General features: G+C 42.6%; 2 protein-coding genes across 2 annotated transcripts in view; both read right to left on the minus strand.

The window, feature by feature from the left end:
* Window positions 1–3,828: 3,828 nt before the first annotated feature.
* Window positions 3,829–5,369, minus strand: LOC100550884 (apovitellenin-1). The gene is made up of 3 exons (XM_031552330.1): window positions 5,273–5,369; window positions 4,759–4,918; window positions 3,829–4,217 (listed from the first exon to the last, which is right to left on the minus strand). The coding sequence occupies exons 1-3, from the start codon at window positions 5,331–5,333 to the stop codon at window positions 4,118–4,120; spliced, it is 321 nt and encodes a 106-aa protein (XP_031408190.1). The 5' UTR covers window positions 5,334–5,369; the 3' UTR covers window positions 3,829–4,117.
* A 6,492-nt stretch (window positions 5,370–11,861) lies between these two features.
* The window catches only part of ILDR1 (immunoglobulin like domain containing receptor 1), an 11,941-nt gene continuing 8,323 nt past the window's right edge, over window positions 11,862–15,479 (minus strand). The window contains exons 6-8 of the mRNA XM_010719520.3: window positions 14,482–14,613; window positions 12,802–13,628; window positions 11,862–12,169 (exon numbers count right to left, since the gene is read on the minus strand). Coding sequence (XP_010717822.1) covers window positions 12,128–12,169; window positions 12,802–13,628; window positions 14,482–14,613 — 1,001 coding nt within the window. The 3' untranslated portion in view covers window positions 11,862–12,127. The remainder of the gene's footprint in view (window positions 12,170–12,801; window positions 13,629–14,481; window positions 14,614–15,479) is intronic.

The raw sequence follows: 15,479 nt of genomic DNA on the forward strand, positions 1-15,479 counted from the left end.
GGGCTGCGGGCGAAAGAGAGAGCGGCGCTGAGTGATCTCTGGCACCCGCCAGCCGGCGCGTGGCACGCAACGGCACCGGAGCCCTGCCCCGCCATCAGCGAGGGGGAGCGCGGCTGAAGGCTCACAGTGTAGTTGCCAGCTGTAAATTATACATGATGTGCGGGACTTTTCCCTCCCTCAGTTGTCGTGGCAGCTTCCTGCGATCAGAAAGCGTGCTTGCAGGGGAGAAGTGCCTCGCCGTGAGGGTGGGGAGGTGCTGGGACAGATCTCCAAGGAAGCCACAGATGCCCGATTCCAGGGCGTGCTGGAGGCCAGGCTGTACGGAGTGCAAGTCACTCAGCCTCATGGAGGAGATGAGCACGGACCTGCAGTCCAGCCCCACGGCAGAGTAGTTGAATTGGGTGATCTGTAAGGGCACTTCCAGACCACTCTAGGACCTAATTTGTTGCTGCCGAAGGGCTGGTGCCATTGCCCAGCCTTCCCAGCACAGCCACCGCTGCACCCAGCACAGCACAGAATCACAGAATCATACAACGGCTTAGCTTGGAAGGGACCTTAAAGCCCATCCGGTTCCAACCCTCTGCCATGGGCAGGGTTGCCACCCACCAGATCAGGCTGCCCTTCTTTGCATCTTTCCAAGTGTTTAGCAGTTAAAGGAAACTAGGATATGTAAAAGGCAAATGGCTCTGTGCCATTGACAGGCTGAGCAATAGAAACAGTGTGGAGTAGTCAGCATAGCGGATGTTTTTTGAGAAAGGGTGTTTTTGCCTACTTCAGGAACACATGAGATGTTATTCATTCATCTCAGAAACAACAAAAAATTGACATTTCTCAACATTTCATATCAGAGGACTCAGTTGAACTGATTACACCACAAGCTTTCCCAGTAAGTGAATGATGATTTTTACAACAGAGGTAGTGAGGCACTGGAACAGGCTGCCCAGAGAGATGGTGGACTCTTCATCCCTGGAGACATTCAAGGACAGGCTGAAAAGGGCTCTGAGCATCCTGGTCTAGCTGAAGGTGTCTTTATTCAATGCAGAGGGGTCAGACTAAATGAACTTTAATGTTCCCTACCATCTCAAACGATTCTATGATTCTGTGATTACTCACAAAGAAAGTTTCTGTAAAGTGAGTATCACTGAAGCGAGCCCTTCCCCTACAGCACTTCTCAAAGAATCTTGGGGCCCACAGTAAACTTTCACAGACATCATTTGGGAAGTGATTTCCATCTCTATTTTACAAAGAAGTTACAGACACAGTAAGATTAAATTGTTTATTCCTTCTGAACAATGGGAGCAGTTGGGAAACTGCTTAACTCAAAGGAAAATGCAAGACCTCTCATTACCAATCCTGTGAGTTTACCCTCTTTTGGAATCTAACTTTATTATTATTTTTTTTTCCGTTACCTGGTCCGAGCTGGTCCAGCTGTCAGCTGCCAATTTCTGCTCTTTATGAATTTCCAAATGAGGGTTCGTTCTTACAGTGTCGGGGTCACAAGGGGTAGCGGCAGGCTTTTTGTTTTGTAGATTGCCCTACATTGTAGATTGTGCAGGAGATTAGCCAGCCAAGGTGTTTATGCAGCATACAAATGCACAGATAGATTGTGACTGTGAGATTCAAAAGAATCAAGAACATAGATCTACGTTCTGATTCAGTTTTACCCGTATACTAAAACTGGTCAGACAGATAATCAGCATGTGGCTGGTTCAGATTTTCTGGAGATTACATTGCAGAGGAATGGAAGTGCTGTATCTAAGTGCATTTAACCAAACATCAAAATCTTCATTAAGTTTTAGCATGAAATTCACAGCAGGTGATACTCTCTCCAGATATGTCGTGATGCAGTAGAGTAATGCTGCTGAGTTTCATTGGTAAAGCCACACAATGGACTCAAAACGCAATGAATTCCCTCTACTTTCCAAACTTCTCCCTACCTTATTTTAGCAGCACATATAAAGAAAAATATGAATTGCCAACTTCCAGGAGACCAAACTTTAAGGACGTATTCAGGCTCTTTTATATGACTTGTGAATTTCACTCCATAAAAAGGAAATACCTCTGCAGTTCCTAAGCAGTAAGAACAAGCCCTGTCCTGATAAAAAGTCCCAGGATGTCAAATGCTTCTCTGATACAGTAGATTTAAACTGGCAGGACTTTGCCTGCAAGGGTTACATTTGGGAAGGAAGAGAGTCTGAGCAGATATGAGCAAAGCAAGTAGGTAGCAAATCATTTCTTCTGCAGAAAGGGCTGAAGTTTCTGTCTTTTTCATGTGGTAAACGTGCTTATCAGCCCAAACTTTTTCAGCTTTTCTAAATCTTCATTAAAGTCCAGGTGCATTTATGCAATACCTATGCAAGTGTGTACTGATGCGTGACCAGGGCAGCGGAGCTAGTCTAAGCAGAGCACACAGCAATAGAGAAATCTGCAACAGAGGTTTGCAGAGGCAGTAAAGCAACGGAAGGTGGAAGAGTTTGCTGCTTTCTGCACAGTGCTTTACACATACAGCTGTACATGGTACAAAGCACTGGCAGAGACACAGAACTTGTGAAATGTTTTTACTCAAGGCAACTTGTTAAGTGCAAATTTACATTGATATCTGATCCCACTGGTAATTAGAAAGCAAACAAACAAACCAATCCTAGTACATGAGAGTCCCATGTCTCCAGAGGAGCACTATCATGTGTTATTCACAGCCTATCAAACTGCTCCAAAAGAACAACTGGAACATGTTCACCTTTATGTTACAGCAAACTTCTCTCAGGAGGATAGCCCTTGGGAGAGGAAATTCAGAGCAGTGCATGAGGTAACTGGGGAATCGGATACTGCTGGCAGTAAGTCTTTCTAACCATTAAGGAAGAAAGTGGACACGTTTTCAGTATCCAGTGCTTCAAGCTGGAGGAAGCCTTCCTGCTCAGTGAGAACTTTTCTCCCCACTGTAATGTAGCCCAAGCAATACAAGCACTGAAGCACATCAGTGGCAATGCGTAGTCTCTTGAGATAGACAAACACCATTGTAAAGTGTGGAGTCCTGGTTAAAATACAAAGCTAGAAGTGTGTGTATAGAGTTAGAACAGCTCTCCCACTAATGCTAATAGGAGGATGGCACTGAGATACTGGAGGAAATACAGCTGTTGACTGTTATTTAGCCTTTTGATGATGGAATAGAACAGATTTCTTTACCAATGTGAACATCTGAGATGAGGCACAGTTACAAAAGGCTGTCAAGGACCTTTCAAGACTTTGTAGACCATTCTGAGCATAGATGCCCCTCTCATAAATTGATCACTCTTCATCCTGAAGCTAAGGAGGGATTTTCCTTCCCTTCTCCTTTGGAAAGGCTGATCAGTAGATTCACTGCTTGGGTGATGAAACATGCTTTCAAAGTCCTGATCGAACTGATGCACAGTTCCATTTACTGGCACTTCCCAAATGATCTGAAATCTTCAGATATTTGATACAGGTGTACCTGCTTTCTTCTTATTTAACCAAGGAGAATAATTAGTGGGACTCAACATTTCATGGCCTTTCATAATGTGAGGATATGGTTGCCATGCTGCAGTGACGCCAAAAGATGTTCAAGCTGTCACACATGCCATCCCCCCATCTGCCAAGAATCTGAGCTTAGTTAGATGTGCCTGTACTGTCAGGGTTTGCTCACATAGCCTGTAACAACTTCTAGTGAATCACAGCCACTTTCTCAGCAGAATGGGGTGCAGAGTTGGATGTGATTTTATAACAGTCAGTTCAAGTAGGAAACTGAAGAAAGTGTAACAACCAACATTTTTTTATTGGAGGGTCAATGGCCAAGTCATTCAGGAGAAATTAATTTTCAAGATTTGGCTACAGCAGAACTCTGTAATCTCATTGCCTTCCTCAGTGCCCAGCAGCCTTTTTTATTTTTTTTTTCTATTTTTTTATTTTTTTTTTTTCCAGGGGAAACCTCAGCAGATGTCATCCATTCTCTGGTCTTTGATGCTGGGTTCCCTCTAGTCTCATTAACACGAGCATCGATTCTTTGTTATTGACTGATCTTGGTCTGTAGTAGAGGCAAGGGGAAAGAGGACACTTCAGGATGCTACCCACTCACTTAAAGGAACACTGACTTTTCTTCCAACTAGTAGCCTTGCACTTTTGTGTACCACAGGTTCTTTATTTTTTCCATCAGCTGTTCTGCCAGTATAGTGAGTCTAGCTGTTTCTCTGATGAGGAAGTTCCTGCAGGAGAAACAGCATACATAGTGAGATATATACGTATGGGAGTGAGAGTAATCTGTCTGCAGTAGTTATCAGGCTATCCTTCCTTTACGCTGCCTGTCAATGAATGCAGAGCTCCTCCACAGTCCTAGGGTAGCTTTCCTCAGAAAGCAGGAATAGGCAGTGTGTATTTGCCGTAAGTTAGGCAAAACTTTATCTCTTGAGTTGTCATGCTTTTCCTTTTGGGGGGAAACTCTTTCCCTTTCTTTAGGGAATACATATTTACAGATAGTGAATTTTATAATCTGAGTTGAGTGCCATCAGTGTTTGCCGGCACCTTCAGTACTCAGCTCCCCACAGGCAACACCACAACATCTGCTCAGCCTCTTCCAGGGGGCTGAAACTCTACCACTCATTGCCCCCCACTCCATCCCTACCCATGCATTCACTGTCCCTTGGGTCCCCTCATATAGATACTTGAGCAATCTGTTCTTTCTCCCACTCCTCCCTCTCCTTTTCCACCCATAGCTATGCAACACTAGCACAGAAGTTTTTTCTGTACCTGGTCCCAGAAACGACTGTAGTCTGGGAAATATCCACCAAGAACTGACCAGCTCTGGGGGACATCTTGTTCACAGCTTCGTAGATATAAGCTGCAACTGCATCAGGGATGACCAGCCAGTCACGACGGTCTCTCTCAAAGATGGACTTTGAGTGCACTTCTGAGAGAGAGGAGACAGAAAAACCCATGAGGCTTCTCCAGTCACATGTCCTTCTGATATCATCCACCAGGGACAGTGGGAAAAGATGCAAAATTCTCAGGTTCAAAGAATTTGCTCTAACAGCATCCAGTTAATTTTCATTACTAATTTCTGGGCACCTGAGTCACCTGACATGGCAGAGTATTTGCACCAGGTAAATATGGATGATTTGCAAACCAAGCCCCTGCTTTCACTCTAGGAAGCAGTATGTGGTCATGGTTTTGAACTGTGTTACTGGGTTTCTGTCCTACTTTGTGGATGGGATAGACTTCTCTGAGGCAATCAGAACCCATCTCAAAAGCTGTTCAGACTTACCGGGGACAGTGGTGCTAAGGAGCAGAATCAGAGCTATCACCAATGCCCTGTATTGCACCATGGTTTGTTGGTACCAGTTCAGCCCTGTACACCAAGAGACCTGCTGGAATAACCATACAATATTTTGTTCGTTTTTTAGAAAAATATCATGTCTGCTAAACATCAGGTTTGTGAGAAAACCCTAACAAATATATAATAATTTTTTAAAAAGTCAGGAAATATGGTGGTGCAGTTCTTCTTAAGAAGTGAGGAGAATACAGCACAAAAATGAACATTCATATAATCACAAATGTCCACAATGAATGATAGCTTTCACAGCTCCAAGAAATATGTGATGTTTAAAGTTATTTCTTTCTTTTATAAGAGAGTTAAAATTCCTTGTTTCAGCATAGGAGCAAACAGTGAACACTGTGGTCAGAAAAGGCTTCTTCCAGACAGGAGTATAACTGAAAAAGTCATGCTGCAGTTTTGTTTTTGTTGTTTTTTTTTCTTGAATTTTTGTAAATGGCTGTAAGGAATCTTATGCTAGTCAATGCATCACATGCAATTATCATCTGAATGACACAGTGATCTGAGTACTTTGTCTTGCTCTAGTTGAGGAAAGACCCAACCAGGTTCTCTTGTCTCTTCCACACTGTGATAAGTGAAGCAGAGAGCAACCCAGGCAGAACAAGTTATCAGAAGTAAATAAGTGCAAACTTCACCATCATCCAACATCCTTTATACTGTCTATTGAAAAATCTGGAATTAGAGAAACTCTTGAAAAGTTGGTACATTGAAAGGATGACATTACATCTAAACAAATTTTTCAAATACTGTGCATTTAGAAAGGTGATTGAAAGTTAAAAGTTAAAATTGATTTATAGGCTGAACTATCGAGTTGCATCAATCAGAACAACGTGATGAAAACATTACTGTTAGGAACTGCAATGGCAAAAAGAGCTGCACACCTATTTTGTATGAATACTTCACTAAACTCTGTTCCAAGTAGTGGCACTAGCCAGCGCTTCTTATTCCATTTCATTAAGGCAGTGTATATCTAGTTTTATTTCCTTTTATGCACAGATTACATCCCAAAGCTACCACTCCATCTTCACTAGGAATTTGTTGACTAGCAGCAGTTGCTAAGTTACTGTCCTTTGAATTTTAATCCTTGGGTCAGTTTCTTCCTTTGTAGACAAAAGGCATAAATTTGCTTCCCAGGACTGTAAAGAGGGGATCTTACCTACTTTAGAGTCAGAAGCTGCTATGGGTCAGGGCAGCTGGGAAAAAGTCATGTATATTCCAACACTGCAACTCCGCAATTCCCTAACCATGGGTTTGACCCTGCTATGAGTGTTCTATGGAGCTTCCATCACTCAACATCAATCCATTCCCTCCCTCTTCCATTTCAGCAATATTCCATGCTGGGGAGCATGAGGAGGGTCCACGTTTTGTAAAAAGTGGAGCAGGCCACCTCCACTCACTTGTCAATGTCCCAAGGTTCATACCACCCAGAGCAGAGAGTGCACTTCTTACCTGTCCTGCTTTCTCTCTCCCAGGCTGAAGCTGAGGGTGATGCTCATCTGAGACACCAGCATTTATACACAATTAATATAGAGATAGTGAGGGGTCGAAGGTCCTGTTTTGTTTCCCCATTTGCTCTTTTGCAAGCAAATTCAGCTCTGTGGGATGGACAAGAAGCTGTGTAGGACTCTGGACCTGTTGTTGGGATTTGGTAATGGAGGGTCAGTCTGACCTTAGCGCAGGAGACGTGGAAGGCAGCTCCTGGGTCACTGAGCCCCCTACGTTTTCAGGCAATCATGTCATGGAGGACCCTTTCATAAACTGAGCAAATTCCACATTAACTGTAGCTAGAGCTGGACTAATTTTTGCTCTCACTGTTCCTGTGGGAAGGCTCATGTTGAAAACTGACTGCTTTGACAGCTGCAAATTATTTGTGGCTATTATGCTCATTCATATTTCACCCTCTGTTTCCAGTAAATGTATTAACCAACTGGTGCACGCAGGTATATGCATACATATAGTGCTCTCGCAGTTCATTTTTCCCCATAGCCAAGCCTTTTTGCACAAACTGACAAGATGGGTGCAGATCTCAGCCAGATGTCAAAATCTGCACAGGGGAAGCATAACTTCTCCCCAGACTGCCCAGGGATCTGCATCAGTCAGAAAGCATCTGTTGTGGCATTCTGTGGGATGTGCTTTTCCCATAGCACAATCTCTGAGTGCCCATTGGGTCTTCAGTCAGGCCAACCGTCAGTATCTGGCACATACAACCATTGAACAGAAGGCAGAAAATTTGCAACATGGAGCAACAAATGGCATTAGCTGAGGAAAAGGTGTGGGCATGAGGCATACATAAAACCTACAACGTGAGACCCAACAAAACTATCTTATGTCACTGACATAAAGTAGTGTTAGTCACCTACTAAGTCACTGACATGACTTTCAACTAACAGATGGACACTCCAAAAAGCTCAACCAGTTTCTTTATCAGCCCAACACATTCTTCTAAAAGACTTTTCTTCATGGACATTTGTGTATTGTAAACCAAACAGTAAGCGTTACCCTTTTACAGATATGGCAGCCAAATCAGTGATTGCAGCAGTGATACAACTGAGATCACATCATTAAAGAGGACTGCCCATGGCCTCCCACACAATTTTTCCACTGTCTTGGTGAAGTATTTAATAAATGTCTTTTTATAGTATCTTATAGTATCTTTTTAGTATCGTTTTTTCTTCGAAAAACAAAGAAAAAGCTGCCTGAAACATCAACGTTGATCCAAAAAAAAAAATCCCAATGGAAGCAAAAAAAGACAGCTGAAAATTATTACTGATGTCTAACAAGGCTACTTCTAGAAGTCAGAACAGAGGATTTTCAGTTCCACTTCTCGTGTAAACACTAAAAAGCAATTTATGGTCTAGGAAGAACACACAGGAACAACCAGAGTTTGAAGTTCTCTCATATTTTAATTATACATTCTACAGTCATTAAGGAGATTCTACAGATTTACTGCCTGCTTTTAAAGCTGAAGTAATGTTCAGAAGACCAGTACAAGACACATTACAGACATTCAAGTTAACAGAAATAGCAATAGGCAGTCATTACTTGTGGGGGTGAATTTAATATAACCTCAAGTGTCATCTCTCTTCTAAGTCAGGTCAACAAACGGCAGTCTCTGGCCATATTAAGGGTGTGTTTTAAAGGGATGTGTTGCCTGAGGTAGTAAAACAAAGGGAATTTAGCTGCCCTATGTAGTAATATGTACCTTTGAAGAGCTTTGTGTTATGTAGCTTTTATCCCTGCTAAGTTTGTCTAACTTTATCCAGAGCTGTCATGAATACAATCCCATAGGTAGCAACAGGGCCTTTCAGTGCTTTCTACTGCCAAACAGGCAATTGCCAAGCCCAAATCAATGATTGCACAAGAAGCAGTCCTTGCCCTTCATTCCTGGAATGGCAGAGTGCTCTGCAAATAAGCGAGGAAGCCGAGTATTGCAATCCTTTTTTAATCAAATAAAAAAAAATACATAGCTCTTTTATCTTTCTTATGAATCTTTGGTTTGAGGTGGAAAGCAGCTGACATGAGCAGCATGGATCTCCTCATCTGTTCCATGTGGCATAGTTCACCTATTCTTTATTTTAACATGGATAATTCCAGTGGCTATCTAGGCACTTTCATACACAAAATTCATTCTTAGGTGCAAGGTATATTCCTTCACCTGCATAGCAGGAAGAAACAAAAGTCTGAAATAACTCATAAATGAAATCATATTTACTTCTTTCATCACAAGTGGGTGACACACAAACATCAGCCCTTTGGAATGGCTACAAAATTAAAAATGAGTAAATTACAACCTAGAAAGAATGAAGCTCAACTATTTTTACTGTTCTTTCATTGTGTAGTATTTCAGCTGCCAAACTTAATCTCTCTTTTAAAAAGTCAAAGGCCTTGTAATCTCACTGTTAAATAAAATCTACATAGTATTGAACAGTGCCATTGCAAAGGCATTCACTTTTAACCAATTAAAAATAGAAGTATGCATTCAAAGAGTAGCCTATTTCCTTCCTACTTTTCTATCTGCTTGCAGTTGCAAAGCATGTATATAAATTTCCTTTTTAATTATTTCGTAGGCCACTAATCAGTGCTTTATGAACCACAGTGGTTTGTGGACCAGATCTTACCAAAACTGGTACCATTTCAGTTTTCCTGCTGGATAATCTAATCTATTTTTGTCTGCAATTTTAAGTCACAGAATTAAGACTTAGATATAATCAGTTTTCCCTGAAGTTATGTTTAATGTTTCTATGAATATGAACAAAGTTATTGAAGAGGAGCTCAAATGTGATAAAGATAAAACTCTTCTGATTTCACACAGCACAACATGCACAAATTCGCACAATCTACAGTAGTCATTCTGACTCAATTATGGGAACCATAGTAATGAATGAAGATGGAGAGCTCTTTCGTGTGATTTAGATCAAAAATCATGCAGTTAGCGTGAACTGTAGAATCATAGAATAGCTTGGGTTGGAAGGGACCACAAGAATCATCAAGTTCCAACCCCCCTGCCACAGACAGGATTGCTAGCTGCTACATCAAGCACCAGATTATGTTGCCCAGAGTCCCATCCAGCCTGCTCTTAAACACCTCCAGGGATGGGGCATCCTCTCTGGGCAACATCTGGGCTCCAGCATCTCACCACTCTCTCAGTAGAAAACTTCCCCCTTGACATCTAATCTAAATCTATTCTCCTTTAGTTTAAAATAATTCCCCCTTGTCCTATCACTGTTTACCTATGTAAGAAGTTGATTTCCCTCACATTTATGAACTCCTTTTAAATGCTGGAAGGCCGCAATGAAGTCTCCTCCCAGCCTTCTTCTTTCCAGGCTGAACAAGCCCAGTTCCTTCAGCCTATCTTCATAGGAGATCATCTTCATGACCCTCTACTGGACCCCCTCCAAAAGCTCCTGATCTTTCCTGTGCTGAGGGCCCCAGTCTTGGATACAGTACACAAGCTGGGGCCTCACGAGTGTAGAGTTGAAGAGGACAATCACCAGCCCAGGATACCATTGCCTTTCTGGGCCACAAGCGCACACTGCTGAGTTTTTCATCAACCAGGACCCTTAAATCCTTCTCAGCAGGACTACTCTCAATGATTTCTTCTCCCAGTTTGTATATATATCTGGGATTATCTCAATCGAAGTGCAAAATCTTGCACTTTGCTTTGTTGAACCTTATTAGGTTCACAACGCCCCATCTTTCCAGTTTAACAAGGTCCCTCTGGATGACATGCTCACGCTACAACTGCTGCTGCTGTTACACACAGTTTTCTTGCTGCCTAAGAGGGTTTCTATTCTTAGGGAAACTTACTGGACTGTATTGGAACATGAAAGGAAAGCAAGTTCTTTTTCACGGTTGGGATTTCAGCTATGGCACTGGCTGGGAAATAAACTGGACATTACAGTAACTGACACTGGCCAGACTCTAGTGTCTCAGAGTTACAAAATAATTCACAAGATGCTCCTAAAGCTCCCTGTAAACAATTGAGTTTCTTGAATCCAAGAATATCTTTGGCAAGCCTGTTTCCTGTGCATGCATCCAGCATGTAACTATAGCACCCAGAGAACATCAAGTTTTCCAGTACATTTTAAATGATCACAGTGGATGGATTAATCACATCAAGGAAAAATGGCAAGCTTTTCTCCTTTGCAGATAGTCTTAAGGAATTCTAGAAATTTTGCATTCAAGTTGCAAGGGAAGGGATGAGAAAACTCCCCTCCATCTAGATAAGATCAGATATACCACGTATTCAGAATTGATTTGTGTCAGGGTAAAGATCAAGAGAACAATAATAAAAATTGTTAGGCCTCTTCAGAGCCCTTTCTCCCACCCCATGTATGTAATACATGTTAGAGAGGGCAAAGAGAGAACATAAAATGAGTATATGGCCCAGGAAACACACATCCAACAAAGTTATGCTTCCTAGAATTGAAGGAAGTTCTGGTCTACAGTATGAGAGATAGTAGTCATAACATGCTCAGTTTCCTTGGGGATGACCAAGCTTTGGTAAATCTAGCTCATTACATTTACAAATAAATTCACTGTCTGTGTTAAAGGCTAGAACAAGCATCTTTTTAGGTACTGAGGTCTACACTTAATCTAGAGCAGGGTTTTCAGTCAGTGTAGGGCAGACAGATAAGCTGGCAATTTGCAGATTGCAGTGAGCCCTTAGTAAGACTTCTAAATCCTAACACTGGAATTCTGCTGTTTGGGATCAGGGACAAAAGGGAGCAACTGCTTACACTACACTGAATAGCCAGGCAGAAGCAGCAAGCATCAAATAATTCTGAAGTACAATAGAGGGCCTCAGAAAGGAAATGCTATGCCTCTTACACCAACTTCTGAGGTGACTAGGTCAGATGAGCTCCAGAGGTGTCTTTTAACCTAAATTACTCTATTGTCCTGTGACTTTACATCTCTGAGCCCTTCTCCAGTAACTGGTGTGCAAAGGATCAGCATTCTACATACTCTACTACTGCTTGTAGTGTCAGTGTTAGGGTACCTAACAAAGGCAACTGATATCTCTGGGAATACACTGTTTATTAAAAAAATTTACTGTATCCAATAGCATGTTTTCAGCCCATCACAAACCTATGTTTCCAAATCAAAGTAGGAATAAATATAGGTTATATATCACTTTCAAGTCCACTAGACGTATCTTCTTCAAAAGTAGTTTCATCTTCTGTTTGTTTTTCCTTTGCTGGTTCAATCAAAAGCAGTCATCCCAACTATATAGTAAAAAAAGCTAGAAAGAGTCCAGTGTGAATCTTCATTCTTTCAGTACTGGCATTAAATGACAATGCTTCTTGCACTATAGGAACTTCCTCTGTCCTGCAGGAGAAAATAAAAGATTCAGGAACAAGGAAAGACAGATGAAAATCAAGTGTCTGCCTACATATTCTGAGCACTGAAACAAAGCCATTATACACGTACACATCATAGCTGGGACTAAAATTACACTGCCTTCCAAAACTCAGAGGGGAAAATTGTAATATGCAAAATATGGCCCTTTGAGAACACAGCCACTTGGTAAAATACTACATAGAGGTGATAAGGGACACTTAATTCCGTTGCTTTTGTTGTTTTTGAAAAATTCCATTTTTTAAGGAAGAACATACTGTCTAGCTTCAGGGCTAGCAATTGGATACTAAGATTTTCATGCATGAGACACTGCTTGATATCTAGTCATAGTATAAATTGATAAGATGAGCTGTGAACAGCAACTCTTTACTCCCCATATAATGCATGTCCAGTCCTCAGGAGCTGCAGCTAGCAAGCCACCCTCTTCTATGTGGCCTGAAGGATCACACATTTCCCACCGTTTCCTAGGGTACTCAATACTCTTTGCCCTTCTTTTGAAAGACATCAGGCCGCAAAAATTAACTGACATTCACTGTCACCTCCAGAACCTATCAGACCCTATCTGTGCCCTGTGACTGGAAGAAAAAAGGCAGCTGACTCACCGAGCGTGGCCCTGCACCTTCTCTGGGCTTGCTGTCCCGATCTGGGATGATTTCTAGTGAGCGATAACTGGGAGGTTTATCTTCTGGCCATTCCCGAGACCGGTTGTGCCGCCTGCGGTTTGTCGCTGGGAGACGGATTTGTTCTTCTGAGGAGCTCCATGATCCCCGTCGAGATGGGGGAGAGTAGCTGTGCCGCCGGTGCCTTGAGTTATTGCTGTTCCTGGTGTGCTGCTGGTACTCTCGCCTCACTGCAGGCTGCCGTCTCCGGCCACGGTGGTGGCTGGAGTGCTCCTTGGCCTCCTCTGAATAGAAACTGCAGCTGCTGCTGCTGCTTTTTCCCCTCTCAGTCTGGCGGGTGGGCGACACATCCCGCCTGGAGCGCTGGGGCCTGTGATCGTAGCCGCCTGCCCTCTGCCTTGGAGGATGGTCATCTCGCTGCCTGTCCCGGGTTTCCCGACTGTAGCTGGAACGAGAATCTTCACTGGAAGGCAAGGGCCACCTCCGATCTTCCCTCCTGTTCTCTGCTATGGAGTCCCAAGTTCTGGGGCTGTGGGTAGTTCTCTGTGGACGTGAGGAGTTGCTGCTCCCATGGGAGGAAGAAGCACGACCACTGAGAGGAGGAAGACCATTTGTGCCACGCTGCATGATGTCGCTGCCCAGGGAGGACAGCAAGCTGGGCTGCACTGCCTGCCGCTGGTTGGAGGGTGGCCGGGGCTGTGACGGGTTAAGGTTTTGGATTTCAGATTCCAGATAGTCCAAAACACCTTTGTTAGGGGAAAGTTGAGCTTGTGGCTGCACCAGTGGAAGACTGTTCTGCAGAGACACATCTGAAGATTAAATCACAGGAGAATGCGGTAAGTTAAGGAAAAAGAGTGAGCCTCTCTATGCTAATGGCCTTAGTTAACTCCTCAAACAGTGGTTAAGACTGTAAACCTGTGACTGCAGTACAGTGATGAAAAGTTAATTTCATATGAAAAAAATCCTGTATGAGAAGTCATGCTGAATTCTGCTATTGTTCTTGGGGTGGTTAAATAATATTGCTGGTAATAACTTATTCTATTGCTTATCTCTCTATGACTTCAGACACACCTTATCTTCCCTATTCAATTAAACTCAAAAATATATACAACTAATATAAGTAATTTTGAGGCAGAATACCTAGCAAATTCTTCCAGATTTATTTTTTGCTGCATGTAGGCTAGATCTGTTGCACAGAAGGCAGTTTGCCCTCAATTGTATGAAGACCAGACATTTGATAAGAACTCAAACAAATTGCACCTCACTTCTCATGTCAATTTTGGATATAAGGAGTTGACCGTGACCAGCACAGCAGAACAAAGACAAAGTACCCTCTTCCACCCCATGAAGAGAGATAAGCTGGGTATATTTACCCTGCAGTCACTGTGGTGTAGCACAAGATACACCTTAGTTAGCATTCAACTACTTCACCTAGCACTGAACCTAGTGAGACACTTAAGATGGATATGCTGTATTCATCCACACAGGCAAGTCTAAAGTACATTGCAGATGAAGCAGAGCTGTCATGCTAGGACATGTAGTCATGCTAGGAACATCTTTCTCACTTTGCAGTAGAGAGGATAAAATTCACTGCTGAAGCCCCCTGAGAAGTTACCTGCTTCTCTTTCCTATTTCCCTCTGAAATGATGACCGTAGTCTCACCTTGTTGCAGTAGAGGGTTCAGCTGATAAGAGGAAAGTTGTGAGTTCCTATCAGCACCTCCATAGAACATGTTAGGTAACATCCACGGTGCAAAAGCCTGAGCCCGCTTCATGAACCGATGCCGTTCCAGTACTGTAAAAGAAGAAGAAAGTTTTGAGCAGCTATGCCTAGAGTACAGCTTGCAGAACACATACCCTTTTGCTTGATAGACTCTAGCCTTTGAATGCGATCACAGAATGAGGAGCTCTCTCCAGCTTATGACAAAGCTTACAAATAGAGTACAGGAAATTTTAACAAAAAAGTTGTACAGCATCCATGTACCTAAAACTGAAGAAAAGGGTTACTGCCTCGCACATTTCCAAGAACCAGGAACAAACAGCACTAGGATTAAAAGTGCAGCACATAACCTAATGCAGGACTTCTGTCTGCCACGTCACTATGAGTACAGATGTGGCAAAGTGGGAAATAATGTTTCATACAGCAAGACATACCACATTGTTTTCTTTCTTAAAACTTCACCATTAGTCCTTTCCCGACAGTTAAACAAGACCTTTTCAGCTCCTCTCATGTAGGCTTTGTATAGATCTTACCTTCCACACCACACAAAAAAGCAGTTTCTTCTCTGTTCTACAAACAAGGCACTCAGAGATGCACTGTCCACCTTCTTCCTGTCTAGTCTTTCAGCTGCTCTTGTTGTCTCTCTCCAATTTACCTCTGCATGACTGTAAAAATTAAATCCCTTTGAACAATGTGGTCAAACTGGTGAACAAACTAAATGTCCTCTGTCCCAGAAGAGGAAACTCAGTGGAAATTTCCACTTTGTCACCATTTTTCCACCATTAACTCCATCCGCTACCAGTGGAGTCAGGCTTCAATTCAACTTTATTTTTTTCAGCACTTGCACCTCCCCCCTACAAAGACAACATCACCATCTCTGCCTTCAAAACCATCACTCATTGCTGGTTCTTTTTTTTTTGGGAAAGCTAAAGTATGTTAAA

Source organism: Meleagris gallopavo, chromosome 1 (genome assembly GCF_000146605.3).
Source record: "Meleagris gallopavo isolate NT-WF06-2002-E0010 breed Aviagen turkey brand Nicholas breeding stock chromosome 1, Turkey_5.1, whole genome shotgun sequence".
Taxonomy (NCBI): Eukaryota; Metazoa; Chordata; class Aves; order Galliformes; family Phasianidae; genus Meleagris; species Meleagris gallopavo.

Coding starts and splice junctions, on each gene's coding strand:
- LOC100550884 (XM_031552330.1), bottom strand. CDS start 5,333: ATGGTGCAATACAGGGCATTGGTGATAGCTCTGATTCTGCTCCTTAGC. Junction 4,919..5,272: donor CCTTAGCACCACTGTCCCCG/GTAAGTCTGAAC, acceptor CCTCTCTCTCAG/AAGTGCACTCAAAGTCCATC. Junction 4,218..4,758: donor ACAGTCGTTTCTGGGACCAG/GTACAGAAAAAA, acceptor TTTCTCCTGCAG/GAACTTCCTCATCAGAGAAA.